This window comes from Cibotium barometz, chromosome 62 (genome assembly GCF_041138505.1).
Source record: "Cibotium barometz isolate CiBa-2024 chromosome 62, ASM4113850v1, whole genome shotgun sequence".
Lineage (NCBI taxonomy): Eukaryota > Viridiplantae > Streptophyta > Polypodiopsida > Cyatheales > Cibotiaceae > Cibotium > Cibotium barometz.
The window spans coordinates 32,724,306-32,741,105 of NC_141107.1; the positions used below are offsets into that span (position 1 = coordinate 32,724,306).

Sequence of the window (16,800 nt, forward strand, 5' to 3'; positions counted from 1 at the left end):
CTTATACACAGATGAGAAAAGACACAAACATAAATTTGACTACATTCATAAGGGAGTGACTCCCTCCTTTAAGGTTGCACCTATTTGGGTTGTCAGACCCTTACAATAAGTTTACTATTTATAATTAATATTAAATATTATTCATTTTAATTATGATTATGTTATATGTAAAAAACACACCTATGTTCACGATGCTTCCAAAGGATACCTAGATGGTAGATGATGTTACTTGCGCATCGAACTATACTATTAGCAATTACCATCTTCAAGAAGGAAGCTTGTGGTCATCATCTTCTTATGTGTGGCTCTATCATGATAACATCCACAGATGGCAAGAACATCCGGCAAAGCACATCTATTAGGACCCCCTTGGCTCACATGGCCTTTATGTTATCCTTCTCTAGATCATAAACGTAATTGAGCTTCTTTGCCACATGAGAAGGCCTTGTAGATGAGATGAAAGATAGGGGAGAAGATGGAGTGAGGGTTCAAGTCATAGAAAAAGTAGTCCACCATCAATTTAGAAATGTCTAAGAAATCGAGGCAAACTTCGCACAACAAACTGAATTTAGAAGTCCACGTGAATCGGGGATTCACCTAAAAATATATAAGTATAGCACATGAGTTCAAATGAAGGGGTTTTTTAATTCAAAATTTTAATGCAAATTTATAGAAATACATTTACAAAAAGGGTTTTCTTATTGATTTTGAAAAAAAACCTGTAAGTCTATAAAGAAAAAGAGGTTATTTTAATTTATTTATGAAAAATTCACAGGTAAGGGATTTTCAAAATACCTCTTGAACGCATGTGATACATAGGTGTCTTAGTAGTGCACTCCCTGAGAACATAAAAAGCTCATATTTGGGTGAATAGGAAGCTGTTGTGATAAACTTGGATATACATTTGGTAAATCGAAGGAGTATGCATGGAGTATGGTAACCCATGGAGTATATAGTGACTAAGGAGGAGAAAACTCAATTCTTGGGATGCGAGACTTGTTGTGCGCAGTATCCCTAGCCATAAAACTATCTATGATGTTGTAAGAGGTAGACTGACCCTTCTCAACTAAACTCTTTAAAATATCCTCTAATATTCTTGGGGTAGGCTAGCCCTTCTTAGACAATATCCCTATCCATGGAACAAAGCTATCTAAGATGATGTAAGAGGTAGGTTGACACTCCTCGACCAAACTCTTAAAAATCAGTGGTATGGAGTTAAAGTACCTTAGAACACAATTTAAGATTATGGACAAGTGTTGTTGAAATCAGTCTATAAAAACCCATATAACATGTGCACGAAAGCATGCACTTAAAATATCCATATTGCTTAATATCTACATGTTTGGATTTTGAAATCCCCCTATATGGCACAAGAAGTGGGTAGAGGGGCACGAGCCAAAGTGCGGGTGAAGGGGTGCGTGGCCGATGGACCATGAATCACATCACAGAGAGAGGGACAAGAGGTGGGTCGAGGGGCGCGAGCCCAAGTGCAGGTGGAGGGGCGCGCGAAGACGATGGATGAGCATCCTTTATAAAACCTCTAATAATAAAACCTAATCTTAGCATCCCTTTATAAAGCCTCTAATAATATAACCTAATCTTCGTTTCAGCCAATAGAAAAAAAAAGGCCAATAACTAACCTTCGAAAAGACCACTACTTTTCATGAACCACCCACAAAAAGCCATGATGAAAAAAAAGTATGATAAAAAAGACACTGAAAAGGCCCACTACTTCTCATGATTCTTTTTCCTTAACCAAAAAAAGGAACTGATCACTAAGGCCTTGCCCGTGGCACGCAAAAAAGGATTCTAGGTAGGTACATGTTAATACAGTGGGGCGGCAATCGACGTACGTGTGTACTGTACTCTTGCATGCAAGCACGTGTTGGATGGAACTGTTCGTTGATGAGCCTCGGCCATAGTGCTTACACGTAATTAGCATCCTTCTGCTCACGGCTAGTCGCCGCCGCTGGATGTACTGCAAGAAACCTTGGGTGCTTGCCCGTGCTCATTTGCTTGATGTCTTCAACAAGTATTTGTAAACTGGACGCAGACTGTCCGCTTTCTGCTGCATTCATCGCCGCTTCTTTGAGCCCCAGCATTCTTCTTCTCACGGTCTCTCCTCCTTGCTCTTGCATCAGGTTTCTGATGGATTTCTCGACCAAACCGCGCTTGATCTCAACCTTGCCTTTCACTGGGTGATCAAGCGCAATGGCTACATGCCAGTCTGTGAGGCATTTGAGGTTGGTGTGTTGCTCGGATTCTCGCGGGCATCCGATCAGAGGAACCCCCATCCACATGCCCTCCAAGGCGGAGTTCCATCCGCAGTGCGTTAGAAAGCCGCCCACTGCCGGATGCGCCAACACAGCCAATTGAGGTGCCCATGAGCAGATTCTACCCCTCCCTTCAGTTCTCGACTCAAAACCATCCGGCAAAATGTTAGGATTCCCTCCTCTCTCTGGAACCAAATCAGGGCGAATCACCAACAGAAAGGGTTGCTGGCTCTCCTCTAGACCCAGAGCTAACTCCTGCAACTCCTCCGCACACATGGTCACAATGCTTCCAAAGGATACATAAATGACAGATGATGTTGCCTGTGCATCCAACCACGCCAAACAAGCGTCATCCTCAGGAAATAAGCTTGCGGACATGATCTTCTTATGTGTGCCATGGCCTTTACAGCCATCCTGCACTGTACATGGCAACAAAGGGCCGATCACGTCGATAGGGACCCCCTCGGCTTGCATGGCGTCTATGATATCCTTCTCTAGATGATAAAATGAGTTCACTATGACTCTTTGAGCTTCCTTGGCCCGTGAGAAGGCCTTGCAGATGAGGTGAAAGATAGGGGAAGAGATGGCATGGGGATTCAAGTCATAGAAAAAGTCGGCCAGCCTAAAAGTAGCAAGCCCAGGGATGATGTCGATGCAGAATTCCTGATCAGCATCTGCCCAATGGCACAAGAAATATCCAAGAAATCAAGGCAATCTTCTTTAAAACCCGGCACACAACAAATTACTGAATTTACATAAAAGCTTAATATACCTGGCTGAACAGGAAGGTACCCTCTGTTGATGAGCTGAGGTATGTGATAACCCATGGAGTATACAGTGACTGAGGAGGACCAGAACTCAATTCTGGGGATGCCAAACTTGTTGGCAACATCCTGGGTCCATGGGAGAAAGCTGTCTGAGATGATGCAAGAGGCAGGGTGGCCCTTCTCTGCCAATCTCTCCAAAATCTCCTCTACCTTATTCCTCAAGAGTGCTACGGAGTTAAGGAAGAGCACAACAGAAGAGCTCATGGCCAAGTGCTGGTCATGCAAGGAGGATGAAGAATCAGGGAGCACCTCAGTTTTAATGCATGGAGAGTCGTCCTCGTCCTCGTCCTCGTCCTCGTCATTGCTGCTGCTGCTGTTGCTGCTGTTGTGTAGCATAGAGAAGCTTCTTTCTGAGTGCAGGAAGGTGACTCCTATGCCCGCAGAAGTCAAATGGTTGGCCAGCATCATCATGGGAGTGATATGGCCTTGTAATGGGATGGGAAACACAACAACATGAGGCTTTCTACTACTCCCCATTGCAAGCTTCCCTGGCCTTGATAGACCATGCATCCTATAGAACACTATGGCATGCTACTAAACATCAGTACAAAACACATAAAGAGGCAATTATACCCTGTCATCTTAGTACATATCAGTGCCGTATATATAGAGGAAGGGTGAGGCAAAGCTTTACACTGTTTTCCTTCTTTGTGTGGACCTGCTAACATAATTACAGCCAATGTGCCTCTTGTCATTTCTCGTCCGTGCAAACTTTCATGTCTTTTAACTTAAGGTTTACAAGTGGACAGGTGCCCTTTTCTTGTTTAAATGATAAGGTGTGAATTCGTTGTGTTAAGGTGGCTAATTTTTCCAATGAAAGATAGTAAAGGAAAGTATCTTTTGTCCGTTTTATTGCTCCAAAAGGTAAGTTCAAATTGAAGAGTTCACACTTGCTGTCCATTAGATCACTTGATTTTATTGAACGTGAAAAGCACATTCGTCTACATTGATTCGATGTATGATAATATTTCAGGGCTTGGAATGCACTATAATGATGAGCTAGTAAAATTCACATGTACACCAAAAATAACCCTTAAAAATAATGCTATTTTATCAATGACCACAATTCTTTGAGAACCCCCAAAGTATTATTTTATTCATGAATTAGTGTGAAGAAAATGTAAAATTCATGTGAATACTAGAATAACTATTGGAGAGAGAGAGAGAGAGAGAGAGAGAGAGAGAGAGAGAGAGAGAGAATCATAAAAACGGACATCACTTTTTTGAAACGATCCAAAAGGTTTTGACTTGTTTTCCTAACAATCTCACATGTTGACTCAAGAATGAATAGTGAAGACCATAACTAGCACTACCTATCTTAATTTCTTTAGCAAAATACCATTCGCTTCCCAACCAGAAGATGCATGCATACTCCATATCTTTAGGAATATTGCATAGTTTAAGTTCTACCACAATTTTACGTCTTGTCTCCTAGCACTTGGGATGTTTTTGCCCCCCAACTTTTGTGGTGCAAAAGTTTGTTGTTCAATTACACTTTTCATGTGGAAGATTTGTATTTATCTAGAATAACTTTTTTATTTCCTTACCACTAGTTCTAAGTTCTATCCCCATAAGCTTACATAAGCTTCTCTCAATGTCACCTTTTGAGAGGTATATCTAAAGTGTGCTATGGCAAGTGGTTGTCAATTACTAGTAGCAAGACACTTGGCTTTCATGATGTATGAACTAGCAAAGACTTTAGACTCTATAATATTAGTGATTGATTAATATTAGTGATTGATGGTAATCATGGCCGCCAGCCCTCACTCAAATGGATGAGGGTGATGTTGGGGGCGATTCTCACAAGGTTGGAGGGGGGTGTCAATGCATGGGCGGAAGAGTGCCTTGGATTATCCCATAAGGAGAAACATGGGAAGGTCCCATATGTAGGCTAGTCTAGTGGCATATTGTCACCTCATGCTCTTACTTTTTTCTTTGGGGGCTTGGGGAGAGAGAGGGGCTGGGTGTGTGGGTGCGAAGACTAGGAGTGGGGACCCCAACTTAGTTCCTTTGCTTGTGGATTGTGAATCTCTTGGGGGTCGTGCTAGGTAGCAAACTAGTGGTGTGAAGATTGGCGATTTTAGAGTCCATTAAATACATTAGAGCTTTATAGTAGTATCAAGTATGTCAATACTAAATACCTTTGAAATACTTTACTCACATAAAAATATAAAAAAATTTCACCTAGTAAGATTAACAAAATGACCAAAATTGGCTCCATTAGACTATCATCCTAATTTGTTTAAAGGTTTGGGTATTTAAAAATGAATTGAAGTGAATAGCTTTCACATGAATATTGCTAGGTTGAACTAGTCTCATAAAAGATGTTATTCTTTTATCATGATTCAATTTTAAGTCAAAGATTTCTAAAATAAATTACATTATAAAAATCCTTCACGGTCCATCATGACCCAATTTTGAGTAAAAATTTTCTTAAATAAATTACATTATAGAAAACCTTCATGTTCCATCATGATCCAATTTTGAGTCAAAATTTTCTTAAATAAATTACATAACCTTCATGGTCCATTAATTGAAGTAATTTTAGAAAATACATTATGGAAAACCTTCATGGTCTATTAAGGGAACTTTCGGAATTACTTTTGGTCTTATCATGGACATTATAAGAGATGAGGCTATTTTGGGCATTTATTTACTGCGTTATTTTTGTGCTTTACAAACCACTAGTATTTGGAAACATCTATGCTTATACCAACACTAGAAAAAGTATCATTGACATAGTGCAATGAGCATATTTTTTCTTTAAAAGTATCCCAAAGTTTTGGATTTTTGAACGCATCCAAGCTATGAACATACACCATCTCCTTCTCCATCCCTTCAATGTTTTTCCTCATATTGTGATGGGAGAGAACATGCATGAAGAAAATACTCTTACCCTTACCCTCACCTATTGATTAGTATTATTTTGGCTCTATTGTGTTTTGTATTTTGGTAATCCTTTAAGGTTTTCTATTTTTTTAAATCTTTTATTTTTTTAAATATAGAGCAAGCCATCGAGCAAGGTAAATAAATATTAAAATTACCTTTCTTCTCTCTACTTTACTTATTTTGTTTCATTCTTCTTCATTTTCTTATTCTACATAATAAGAAGACAAAGATGTTGAAGAATCTTGGAATATCAAGCTCATGTGTATTAGGGTGATGTGGCACTATAAAAGAAAAAAGTATCGCGTACATTAAGTTGGTCAAATAACTCATCAATGCATGGCATTGGGTATTTGTTCTCAATCGTGATCTAATATGAACATACCCATTTTTTTTTTTACTGAAAGAATGGGTGATGCCCGTGGGTGGTACCCTTTCTTTTCATGTACTTGGCTAACTGCTATTCCACCTCCTATGCTTCAGATCGGTTAATTCTATAAGCAGACTTGCTTACAGGTTTCAAACAAGGGAGCACCTTAATGCTATGGTCAATATCCCTAGTTGGTGAAACACCATTAAGAAAAACATCCCTAAACTCTCACAAATAAAGAAAACGTAGTTGCATACCTTAGTTTTTTATTTACTCTTGACCTTGGCTTTTAGGTTTTGTTCAAAAGATGACAAAACCATGTTTAATAAACATGATTCTCTTCCAAGGGTGTTAAGGTTTTCATTACTTAAACCCGTTTCAAGTACAAAAACATTAACTTTAACACTTGTTTCATTTACAAAAACAACATTATCAATATGTGTTTCATCTACAAAAATAACATTATCAACATATATTTCATCTATAGAAACAAAATTATGTAAAAGCGTACAAAGATATACCTCATGAATATTGTCGGCATTAATGGCACGACACAACTCTAGGGATGAAATAAGGGTGCGTCTTCTACCTTACGCTCACCAATGTAGCCTCACTAATCTCTGCTTATGCATGAACTCTAGGGTATTATCCTAGTAGCTACGATGCAAGGTAGGGCCCAGGTTATATAACCACTCCTGCTTATATAAATATCGGCTCTAGCCAAATCCATGACCTTAGGGTCTAATGAAGTCTCATAGTCTTGCATAGCTAGTGACACCCCTAAGATCACCGTGTCCCAAATGATACTATAGTGACTACTAGATAATGAGACCATATACTAATGCTCACTCTTAGTCTCAGGTAATTGCAACTTTTTAACCAACATGTAGTTTAGGAAGTTGTATATGCCACTATCGTTAATTATGACAGTGACTGTATGACCACCTATCCTGCCATATAATTGGACCAAATCATACGGTTCCAATGATGACTATCATATATTGTCATGTGGCAAGCATGGATAATATATGAAAAACCGTGACCTCTTTGAACTCTACGAAACTAATAGGTAATCACTAGATATTATGAAACTGCCTTGAGGATTTTCCATCCTTTTCAGCATCATTGCCTAGCTTAGGACATGCTTCCTTGTTATGTGCCAGTCAAAGCAGTTTAAAAAAAATTCTTCCTGGATTTTTCGTATTGCTCTTGTTTTTGGATCTTCACTTGGTTTTTCTCTCTAGTGTGGTGTAGTTTCTTTGACCAATGTCTACCTTATCCGTGATCACTCTAACTGCCTAACCCCTTGTCACTCCAAAATGACTTTCTTTTAAAATTACCACCCTTCTCATCAACTATCTGCTAAGACTTGATTTGGATCGACGTAAAATGTCACCATAAATCTATTTTCATAGGTGGGGTCATCACTAGCCTCGCCTGCCAATACAAATTAGTCCTAGTCTCACACTATGTCGACCATCGCTACGTACGGATCGACATGGTCATCAATGAACAAGGTCCGTAGAAGGGGATCCACTGGCTCATGCAAAACAAACGATGGGTCAATCGTGACAATTTGGCGGGCTACTCCAACTTGGCACACACACCTTACCTCAACCTTTCGAGAGGCCAAAAATAGGAGACATGGGCCTAGAAAACCCACCCGATGGCCTACTAGATGCCATTTTCAATTTTTTTAATTTACTTTTTAAAATTTTTGAATATATGAAAAATGGATGTTCACAAATAATAAATAAACAAGAAATGCCCGGTACTAAGGTGTGCTGGCCAGTGTGATGAGGTGCGACGACGAACCCGGTGATGACGTCTCCTGCACGACTGCACATGCATTGTCCCTCGGTGGTGTCGATGGAGAGGCGACGAGAGAGTTGGAGATGGTGAGCTGGAGGAGAGGCCACTACCGCCCTATCCTCCGAATTCTTCAGTGGCCAGGCTCTGTTGAAGCCCGCCAATGAACTCTCTAGTGAGGTGGGAGCCAGGGCGGCGTGCGTTCAAATGATGGCACCGAGGAAGGCCTCCAACTCTAGTAGCAACTAGAATGGTCTCCACCGCCCACTATACCTTGGTCCCCTCTCCACTCAACCAGTGAGTTTCCAGGTGACTAAGGCTGGGACACGGCTGGACTGTCCGCCAAACCGGAGACGTTCGCTTGCAATCGACTCACACTGGGTAATGTTAGGCGCCTTGGCTGAATCAACCCAAAAATGATGGTTAGGAAGCGTCACATTCGACGAGGCCGTGTGGTTAAGGGCAGGGTTGCAGGTATTCAGCGATGGCATGCTAGACTATTTGGGCAACCCAATGGTGAGGTTCTTCCTTGGTGCGTAATTGATTGGGTGTCGGGCTGCCTTGGTGAGGTCTTGCGCTGCCAGCTATGGTTGGTCGTCTTGTCTTTCGACCGTCGGTGTGTACTCTCGCTACCGCATCTGCTATGTGCACCTCAATACGTAGCTCGGCTGATGGTGAGGTTCAAATGGAAGAGAGCTCAAGGGTTAGCAAACGGCTGAGGTTCAGCTGCTTGCTGCTCCCGGTTGCAAGACAGAGCGCAAAGGCTAGTAAATGGGGAGCTTGGCTGGCAAGCGGAGGAGAGAGAGCTTCCAGCATAATATAATGGTTGCGTGGTTGCTATTGAGAGAGCAAGAGCCCTTGTCTCCTGGCGCAATCAAGCCAAGAGGGAGAGATAAGGTTCCATGAAACTTGCTGGGAGCGCTCTCCCTTATCTCCTCTCTACAACACAAGATTAAAGATAAGGCTCCCTATCCTATGCGGGCCCAGCCTCCCAGTTGCGCCGTGAGGGAGCGTAACCTCCGCTCTAATACATACACTGGACACACTCCCACTACGCGGAGATAGATAGGCAAGACTCACCCTAGAGCAGGAGATAGATAAGGCAAGACACCCTAGAGCAGAACCAGTTCCGCCAGGTTATATGTAGTGGCCTGCATGCCCACACTAGCCCGAATGCCTTCAATACTCCAACGTGGGCGTCTCACCCTTGAACCTCGGACCTACTTGCCGCCCGCTCTCTGATTTGCGTACTTGAAGTCCGGTTGCGCCCATGTACACTCTACACAATACTTGACATCCTCAATGTTATAGGACTTAAAGTATGGAGGCCTTTCTCATCACCGTGTACCACTATGTCCCCAATGTCGTATGTCTTAAAATACGTAGGCCTTTCTCACCGTGTACCAATATGTCCCCACCAATACGTAGGCCCTTGCCCTCAATTTTCCTCTTTAGGCTTGATGAGCTCTTGAGTTTAACTTCCTTCTCTGCCTTAGCCTTGATGTTGTTGAGCTTTTGTCTAAACGGCTCAATAGAGCTTGGCTTGCTTGGAGTTAGGAGGTTCCTCATCACCTTGATTGGCCACAGTCTAAGGGTGATCTTTTTTAGGTCAACTTCTAAATGTCTGGATTTGGTCTCCTTCTAAATGTCCAGATTAGGTCTCATGTGAAATTTTGTCTTTCTTGTTCGCGTGATTGTGGGCAATGTAAATGTTCCTTCTTTTGCAGAGTCATAACGCTAGATGAGTCACTGGCTAGCCATGGTTCAACGTCACTACTGTTAACTCTCAAAAGGGATGCTACACTAATTAGGGAAGTTATCTCTGTTATGTCTAGTCTTGTAAACCTTGTTCCAAGCTTCTGTGAAAGAGTGTCTATGGTTTCTAAGACATGAATCTAATCCTCATAGTCGTCAAGCTTTGGAAGAGGCTCATACTCTTGGTTCTCATCTTCACAATCCAGCAACATGTTATAACATTTACAAATGTTGATTGAAGCGGTTTGGATTGTACTAGAGTAATTGATGAGTATGCCTTGACTCCTTTTAAGTCTATGCATATGTAAATGTAATTGAGTGAAGCGGTTTGGATTGTACTAGAGTAATTGATGAGTATGCCTTGACTCCTTTTAAGTCTATGCATATGTAAATGTAATTGATCTTCAAATCGTGAACCAACCTTATCTGAGGATCATAGTGTGTAAGATCCTCTTCTCTAGCAATACATCACCATGAATGAGTGGTGGAAGCTTAGGCCGAAGGTCTTGATTTTAGCATCTCGATAGACGCCCAAAGGTTTAGTTGTATTCATGTAAGCAACAAGAATGGCCATGAGATGTGTGCCTATGAGAGTGGTGGGATTTTCCATGCCTCCTAGTAATCTTTCGTGATCATGTTGACACCAGCACCACCATCTAAGATTGCAGAGACCATCGCTTCCATGCCTCCCAGTAATCCTTTGTGATCATGTTGACACCAGCACCACCATCCAAGATTGTAGAGGCTGTCGTTCCCATGCCTCCTAGTAATCCTTTGTGATCATGTTGACACAAGCACCACCATCCAAGATTGCAGAGACCATCGTTACCTTAAAATGTATCACTTTCAAAACACTGCCCCAACTTGTTCATGAGAACTTTTGGTTGTTCTTTCATCTTGGGTGTGGAAGGAGAGCGCTCAATAGGGCATGGTTTATCCCCTTTCTTTTTAAGCTTAGCTATAAGGGCTTTGAGATTCCTATTCATCCAATTGAATAAGTCTCTTCAAAGTTGAGAGTTTCCTTACAAAAGAGAACTTATTGTTGAGACTCAAACTTTCGAGTACAAGAAAGATGTGAGGCCTACTATGTCCCATAGACAATATTTGCACTCACTCAAACAAGACTTGCCATCATGTAAAACTGAATCTTCCCTAGGAGGTGGCACCTCTAACAAGGTTAAAATGAAGTCATCACCAATCACCTTAAAATGAAGTCATAATCATCTCACAGAAAATATTATGGTTACTATATGATGACCCATGATGACATCTGGGTACTAGAGGCAGACGCTCTAGAACTTTCTCTTCCTATAGCCACTTGATGAGGATGATCATAGGTTTAGTCAAGGATTTTGCATGCTCTAAGGCTCCCTCATAGCTTTTACGATTGGCTTTCAAATATAATATGGGATATGCTTAGGAGAGATTTGTGGTTCGTGCTCAAGTGCTTGCTCAAGAATAGGATCTAATTTATCCTACACCTTCCTCACAAGCTCTTGGGCTTGTTTCATTTTCTCCTTCTCAAATATGGGGTTAGGTTACTATTTTTCTTGGTAAGGTTTTCATAGTCGATGGGCTTCTTCTCTTTAGAAAGAGCTGGTTTGAGTGAGAGATTGCTCACTAAGGGAGGGAAACATTGGAGCTCTCATCCAAATCCCATCCCCATAGTCACAATGTCAATGTCCTTTTGACAATTGATCATGCATTATGCTTTCATGTGCTCTTTGATATTTTCTTCTTTTTAATGTTTGGTTCTAGAGTCCACTAGTCTTTTTAGGGGCTACTATAACTGTTGGGACTTGTGCCTTTTAGGGGATTTTGTAGTCATTATGGATTTCACCTCAAGCTCTTTAGTTGCTCACCTTAAGGTTAAATCTTGAGCTTTTTGCTTATTACTAGCCTTGGATGTTCCCTTAGCTACTCTCCTCATCTTGCCTTAGAGCTTGGGATGGCATTAAAGGGGATTATATGAATAAGTCCTCCTTGTACACTCACAACAAGTTAAGTCTTATTTGACATGGTTGTTGATGCTTGTACCACTGGGGCAATTGTCACTTTGTTGGGATAATCCTTGAAATAATGGTCAAATATGTACTTGTAATATGTGCCTCCATAAGGAATAAGATTGGGGTTTGGCATGGGATTTGGAGTACTTAGGGGATTTAGTGCAGGTTCCTTGTGAGGGAACTTTATAAATACAACGTAGACCATTACCGAAATCATTACATTTGTGGCTTACGTTACCATATTGTGTTGAGGCCTCTCACTCTTTGTTGTACCATGGATTTAAACAAGGAGGCCTAGTGTATGGTTAGAGCCTCTTTTCAATACCCATAAGGGTCATACTATGCTTGTATAAAATGTGCTTGGATGACTCATTACTCATAAGGCTCGTATCTCTCCTATTTATGGCTTTCTATTCATTAGGAGAATTTTGGACTCAACTTTGGGCCCTCTAAGAAGTGCCAACTAAGCTTAGACAGAGATAATCCAAAAAGCCTAAAAAATAAGGTGAAATTGATTTTGGCGTATTTTCTCTTGGCATTTTCTTGAGATATAAAAGATATATTTCTATTCTTAAATGTACATAAAAATGATAGAATATTGCTAGTTTTCGAAGTCTTTAATATGTTCATGTACTATATATACTACGTGAACAATGAATTGGTCAATTCTCCAAGTTTAATGGTTTATATCTCAAAATCTCTACGTACAAGCCAAAATAGAATATTTCTTGAAATTTGAACCAAGGATCATCCAAAAATTGTTCGAGTTCCCTCCCTGCAAGAAAATTCACCTCAAATTTTGAAGGTTTTTAGAAACTGCACCTCAAATTTTGAAGGTTTTACATATCAAAGTTTGCAGGTATTGGTACCTTTAAAATCAAGGTTTTTTTCGCAAATTAGTTTGACTCTTTACTTCTTTTTACTATTTTGGAACCTTTCTCTTTCCAGTCAAATTTTTCTACTGATCATTCAAGAGCAAGGAGGAGCACAGAGAGGATCAAGAGGATGGCAGAGAGGTTAAGAGAAAGGAGGAATACACGAAAAAGAGAATCTACAACTTGCACATCGAGCTTGAACATGAATATAAACCTCTAAGTAACAGAAATAAACGTAATACTTTGTGTACTGCTTCTAAAGAAATGTTGAGGATGCAAGGGAAGAAAAACGTAGATTTATGGATTGATGGGAGGTTATATCCAAAAGACCCTTTTACAAACTCTACACCCCCATTTAGGAATATGACATCTCTGCTTAACTTTGTTGGAGATGGCTAACGGGCTCCTAGGATACACACATCATTTGGAAGCAACAAGAAATGTTCTTAAATTAGAAAGAGATTTGTTTGAGAAGGAGAACATTCATTTGAAGAAAACCATGGAGCATTGTGTGTAGAAGTTATTAAGCAATAAAAGGAAACCATTTTAGGGCTTGAAAAACAAATGTATGAATTAAGACATAACAAGACCTCATTAGGTCTCCGTAGATGAAACTAAGGGATATTGAGCAAATGAAGGTAGGAAGTGGTGGCATCAAGAAGAGAATACATGTAGTCAAGTAAGCTCCTTTCTATTAACTTGTTTACTGTTTCTATTGTGATATTTTATGAATAACAATCATTATTACGTATGTTTATGTATATCAATTTTTGCATTTCAATCTGATATCAAATCATTATTGCACCCTAATCAATGACAGAACCTTATGGCGCACATTTAAGTCTTCTTTTAGATCGCCAATATGCAGAAGCACTGATGTTCACGAGAAGAAATATAAGAAGGTCTCAGAAAAGCAAATAGATAACTTTTTCAAAGAGAATCAACTCAATCCACATTACATCCAGGCAATACTTGATGAGGTTGGTATACACACAGAGGGTACTCAGCCATTTATAAGACTTTGCAGGAAAAGATGAAGGATTCTAGTATGAAAGGATCATTATTGCCAAATCCCTCTTTGGTTAAAAAAAATATGTAAACAAGTAAACGAAGAGGTACTGCAAGCACTGGAAACCCCATTTTATATTGAAGACACCTACGCTGCACCAACAGGAGATGTGGTATACAATAGATACAATAATATTTTTTACGACTTGGAGGCCTTACAATCATATGCTATTCAATTGTTTGAAGTTACTCTTGAAGAATGTGATGGTGTTCTCAAATTTGTGCTAAAGCTTGATGAGTGTCAAATTGTGAAGGAGAAAAAGTTAGAAAGGGTTACCATCACACTCATGAACAGAGCACTTGATACATCTATTCTAAAAGATGATCCTAGATGGTTTAGTGTTCAATCTGAAAATAATATATTGTCCTTGGGATCGTTTGAGATAAAATTTATTAGACTCGGATATGTTTGTGAAAAAAGAATTACATATAAAAAACACTAATGGGTGTTGCATTCCTATGTTTCTTATGTATTACACGTAGAATCAGAGAATTTTGATGTTTTGCATTGGGTCTTTCATAAGACATCGATACTCGAGATCATCAGCACAGCGAGCAGAGAAATGGCAAAATCTTGGATGTGGAAGGCATGGGACAATATAAGGTGGAGTGGCATATGGCAGGTGATCTTAAAACTCTGAAATGTATGCACAATGTGTTAGGGGTGCCGATTCAAAAAGTCCCTGCTTATATTGTATGTGCAGTGCAAAGGCGTTTGATAAGAGGTATTGGAAGAAGGCACCGGATAGGCACTTGAAAGACCCAAACTTCAAGCCAATTCTCGATATTCCATTGTAAGGTGTCCACATTTGTACAATGCATGCTCTTTGCAGAATCATTGAAAAACTCTTGTTTTTATACATATGTTTTGCATGGACTCTACAGCCCAATACAACAAAGGTTACATCCATCAAAGCACTAGAGATAGTTCTATTAGACATTGGTTTGCGTGGTGCGGACATGCAAAAACTGAACAAGATGAAAAAAGGTCTAAGGATGGGAAGAATGTACCTAAGAAACCTTCCATTGGGGGTGTTAAAGCAAGAAGGTTTCTATTTGAACCAACACCAAAAGGTCGTAGAAGAAGACGATCAGTGCAGATCGTAAAATACAAGACATGGAAGTGCATTCACAATGCAGTAGTAGACCATGCAGACAATGGTCAAGCAAGAACATGGAAAGCCAAGGTGTGGAAATCTCTAGACACTATGTTTAAGTTCTGTGACAAGAAAGTGTGGATGAAGGAGGACCATGAGATATTTCAAACAGTGCTAGATGAGTTCAAGAGATCAATGATTGATGCATGGATGGATCCACACATCACCCACTATATGGTATTAGATTGATTATGCATTGAACTAGTTTTTATAAAATATACTAATTAGTGTATTCTTTTATTCTCTTGAAGCATATTATATACCATCATACCCCTTGGTTTGCAAAGAAGTATGGTAGTTTATCAATATGGTCAACCCCCCAGGGAATGGAGGAAACACATTATCAAGCACGCTCCGGGTATTTCAATCATACAAGACATGGTCGAGGAGCAGAAAAAGCTAACCGTTTAGAGGAATTACATTAGTGGACATACAGGAAGCTTGTACACAAAGCCAAAAAGAAGCAGCAGTTCAAAGCATCCGAAATTAATCAAGCAGTAAACTTGTGAATAAAGAAAGAAAACAAGACATATGGAGGAGATCTAATGCAAGTATTAAGCATGCAGAATGGCGAGGAACAAAACAAAGAAATAGAAAGATTCGGATACCCATAATCCATGATTAACATTTCAAATTCAGAAATTGTAAGATTCGTCTCTCCAACTTTTGAGGTGTAAAGGTGTAAGAACCTCCCCTTCTTTTCTTGTAATTATTCCCCTCTTTGAATTAGAAGAAAGATCTTGTTTTACCTTGTTTGGGCCTAGAGAGAGAAAATGTCTAGAGAGTGATAATCCAAAATTGAGATATCTTTGGATATAAAAATCCTCCTAGTGTCTAAAATGGATTCCCCTAAAACAGAAGTTCAAAATGAACTTTCCAATGTGCATTAGGAATTAATTGAAAGTGGTATAAGGGACCTTAGCCTTATGGTCTACATTTTCAGAAATTTTTAGATTATGGTGTAATTAAGATTCCAATGGGCCAATTGGATTAATCCAAGTGTTGGGATGAGATAAATCCAAAGAATAAAAGAAAATACCCAAAAATGAGTAAATGCTCACATAAGATGAAGAGTTGACTGAGTACAAGGTCTATTAGTTAAAAATTATGAGATATTACTAAAAAATGAGAATCCCTTAAATTTTCCTCTCTTGGAAGCTTGGAGCTCTCTCTCTCTCTCTCTCTCTCTCTCTCTCTCTCTCTCTCTCTCTCTCTCTCTCTCTCTCTACAACAACTCTTGGAGTTGCTCTTCTCCTCTTGGTGGACCAATTGATTGGTTGGGGGCATCATCGCTAATATAGAATCAAGCCAAACTTGGAGGTAAAATCAAATTTTATGATTTTTTCCAATTTATCTCAATGACTTTCTTCTTCTCAACCCCACTCAAGCTTGAGAAGCTTTCTAAATAATTTTTCAATACAAATCAAGATTTTTCTTAAAGTCTTAATGCTTAATTAAGAGAAAGTTAATCTTTATGCTTATTTATAATGCTTTCTTCTTCTCAACCCCACTCAAGCTTGAGAAGCTTTCTAAATAAATTTTCAATACAAATCAAGATTTTTCTTAAAGTCTTAATGCTTAATTAAGAGAAAGTTAATCTTTATGCTTATTTATAATGCTTTCTTTAAGTAAATCTCTCTCTCTAAAAGAATAGCCATCTTTATGGCTAAATCCCTTGAAAAAGGATGCTTCTCAATGACAGTCTCTTAATTCAAAGCTAAATTCTAGGCTTGATAAGCTAGAGATTAAGAAAATGGTATTTTTATGATTTTGT

The 16,800-nt window shown here is 39.5% G+C and overlaps 1 protein-coding gene across 1 annotated transcript; it reads right to left on the bottom strand.

Annotated features, from left to right (window-relative positions):
* Positions 1-1,732: 1,732 nt before the first annotated feature.
* On the bottom strand, positions 1,733-3,797 carry LOC147604380 (7-deoxyloganetin glucosyltransferase-like). Its single transcript, XM_086795422.1, has 2 exons — positions 3,046-3,797; positions 1,733-2,947 (listed from the first exon to the last, which is right to left on the bottom strand). Exons 1-2 carry the CDS (start codon positions 3,608-3,610, stop codon positions 1,926-1,928), a joined length of 1,587 nt encoding a protein of 528 aa, XP_086651548.1. The 5' UTR covers positions 3,611-3,797; the 3' UTR covers positions 1,733-1,925.
* Between the last annotated feature and the right edge of the window lie 13,003 nt (positions 3,798-16,800).

Bases quoted from the DNA above. Each gene is read 5' to 3' on its own strand.
- LOC147604380 (XM_086795422.1), bottom strand. From the start codon at position 3,610: ATGCATGGTCTATCAAGGCCAGGGAAGCTTGCAATGGGGAGTAGTAGA. The intron at 2,948-3,045 runs GTATATTAAGCT...GCCATTGGGCAG, and splicing joins GTACCTTCCTGTTCAGCCAG to ATGCTGATCAGGAATTCTGC.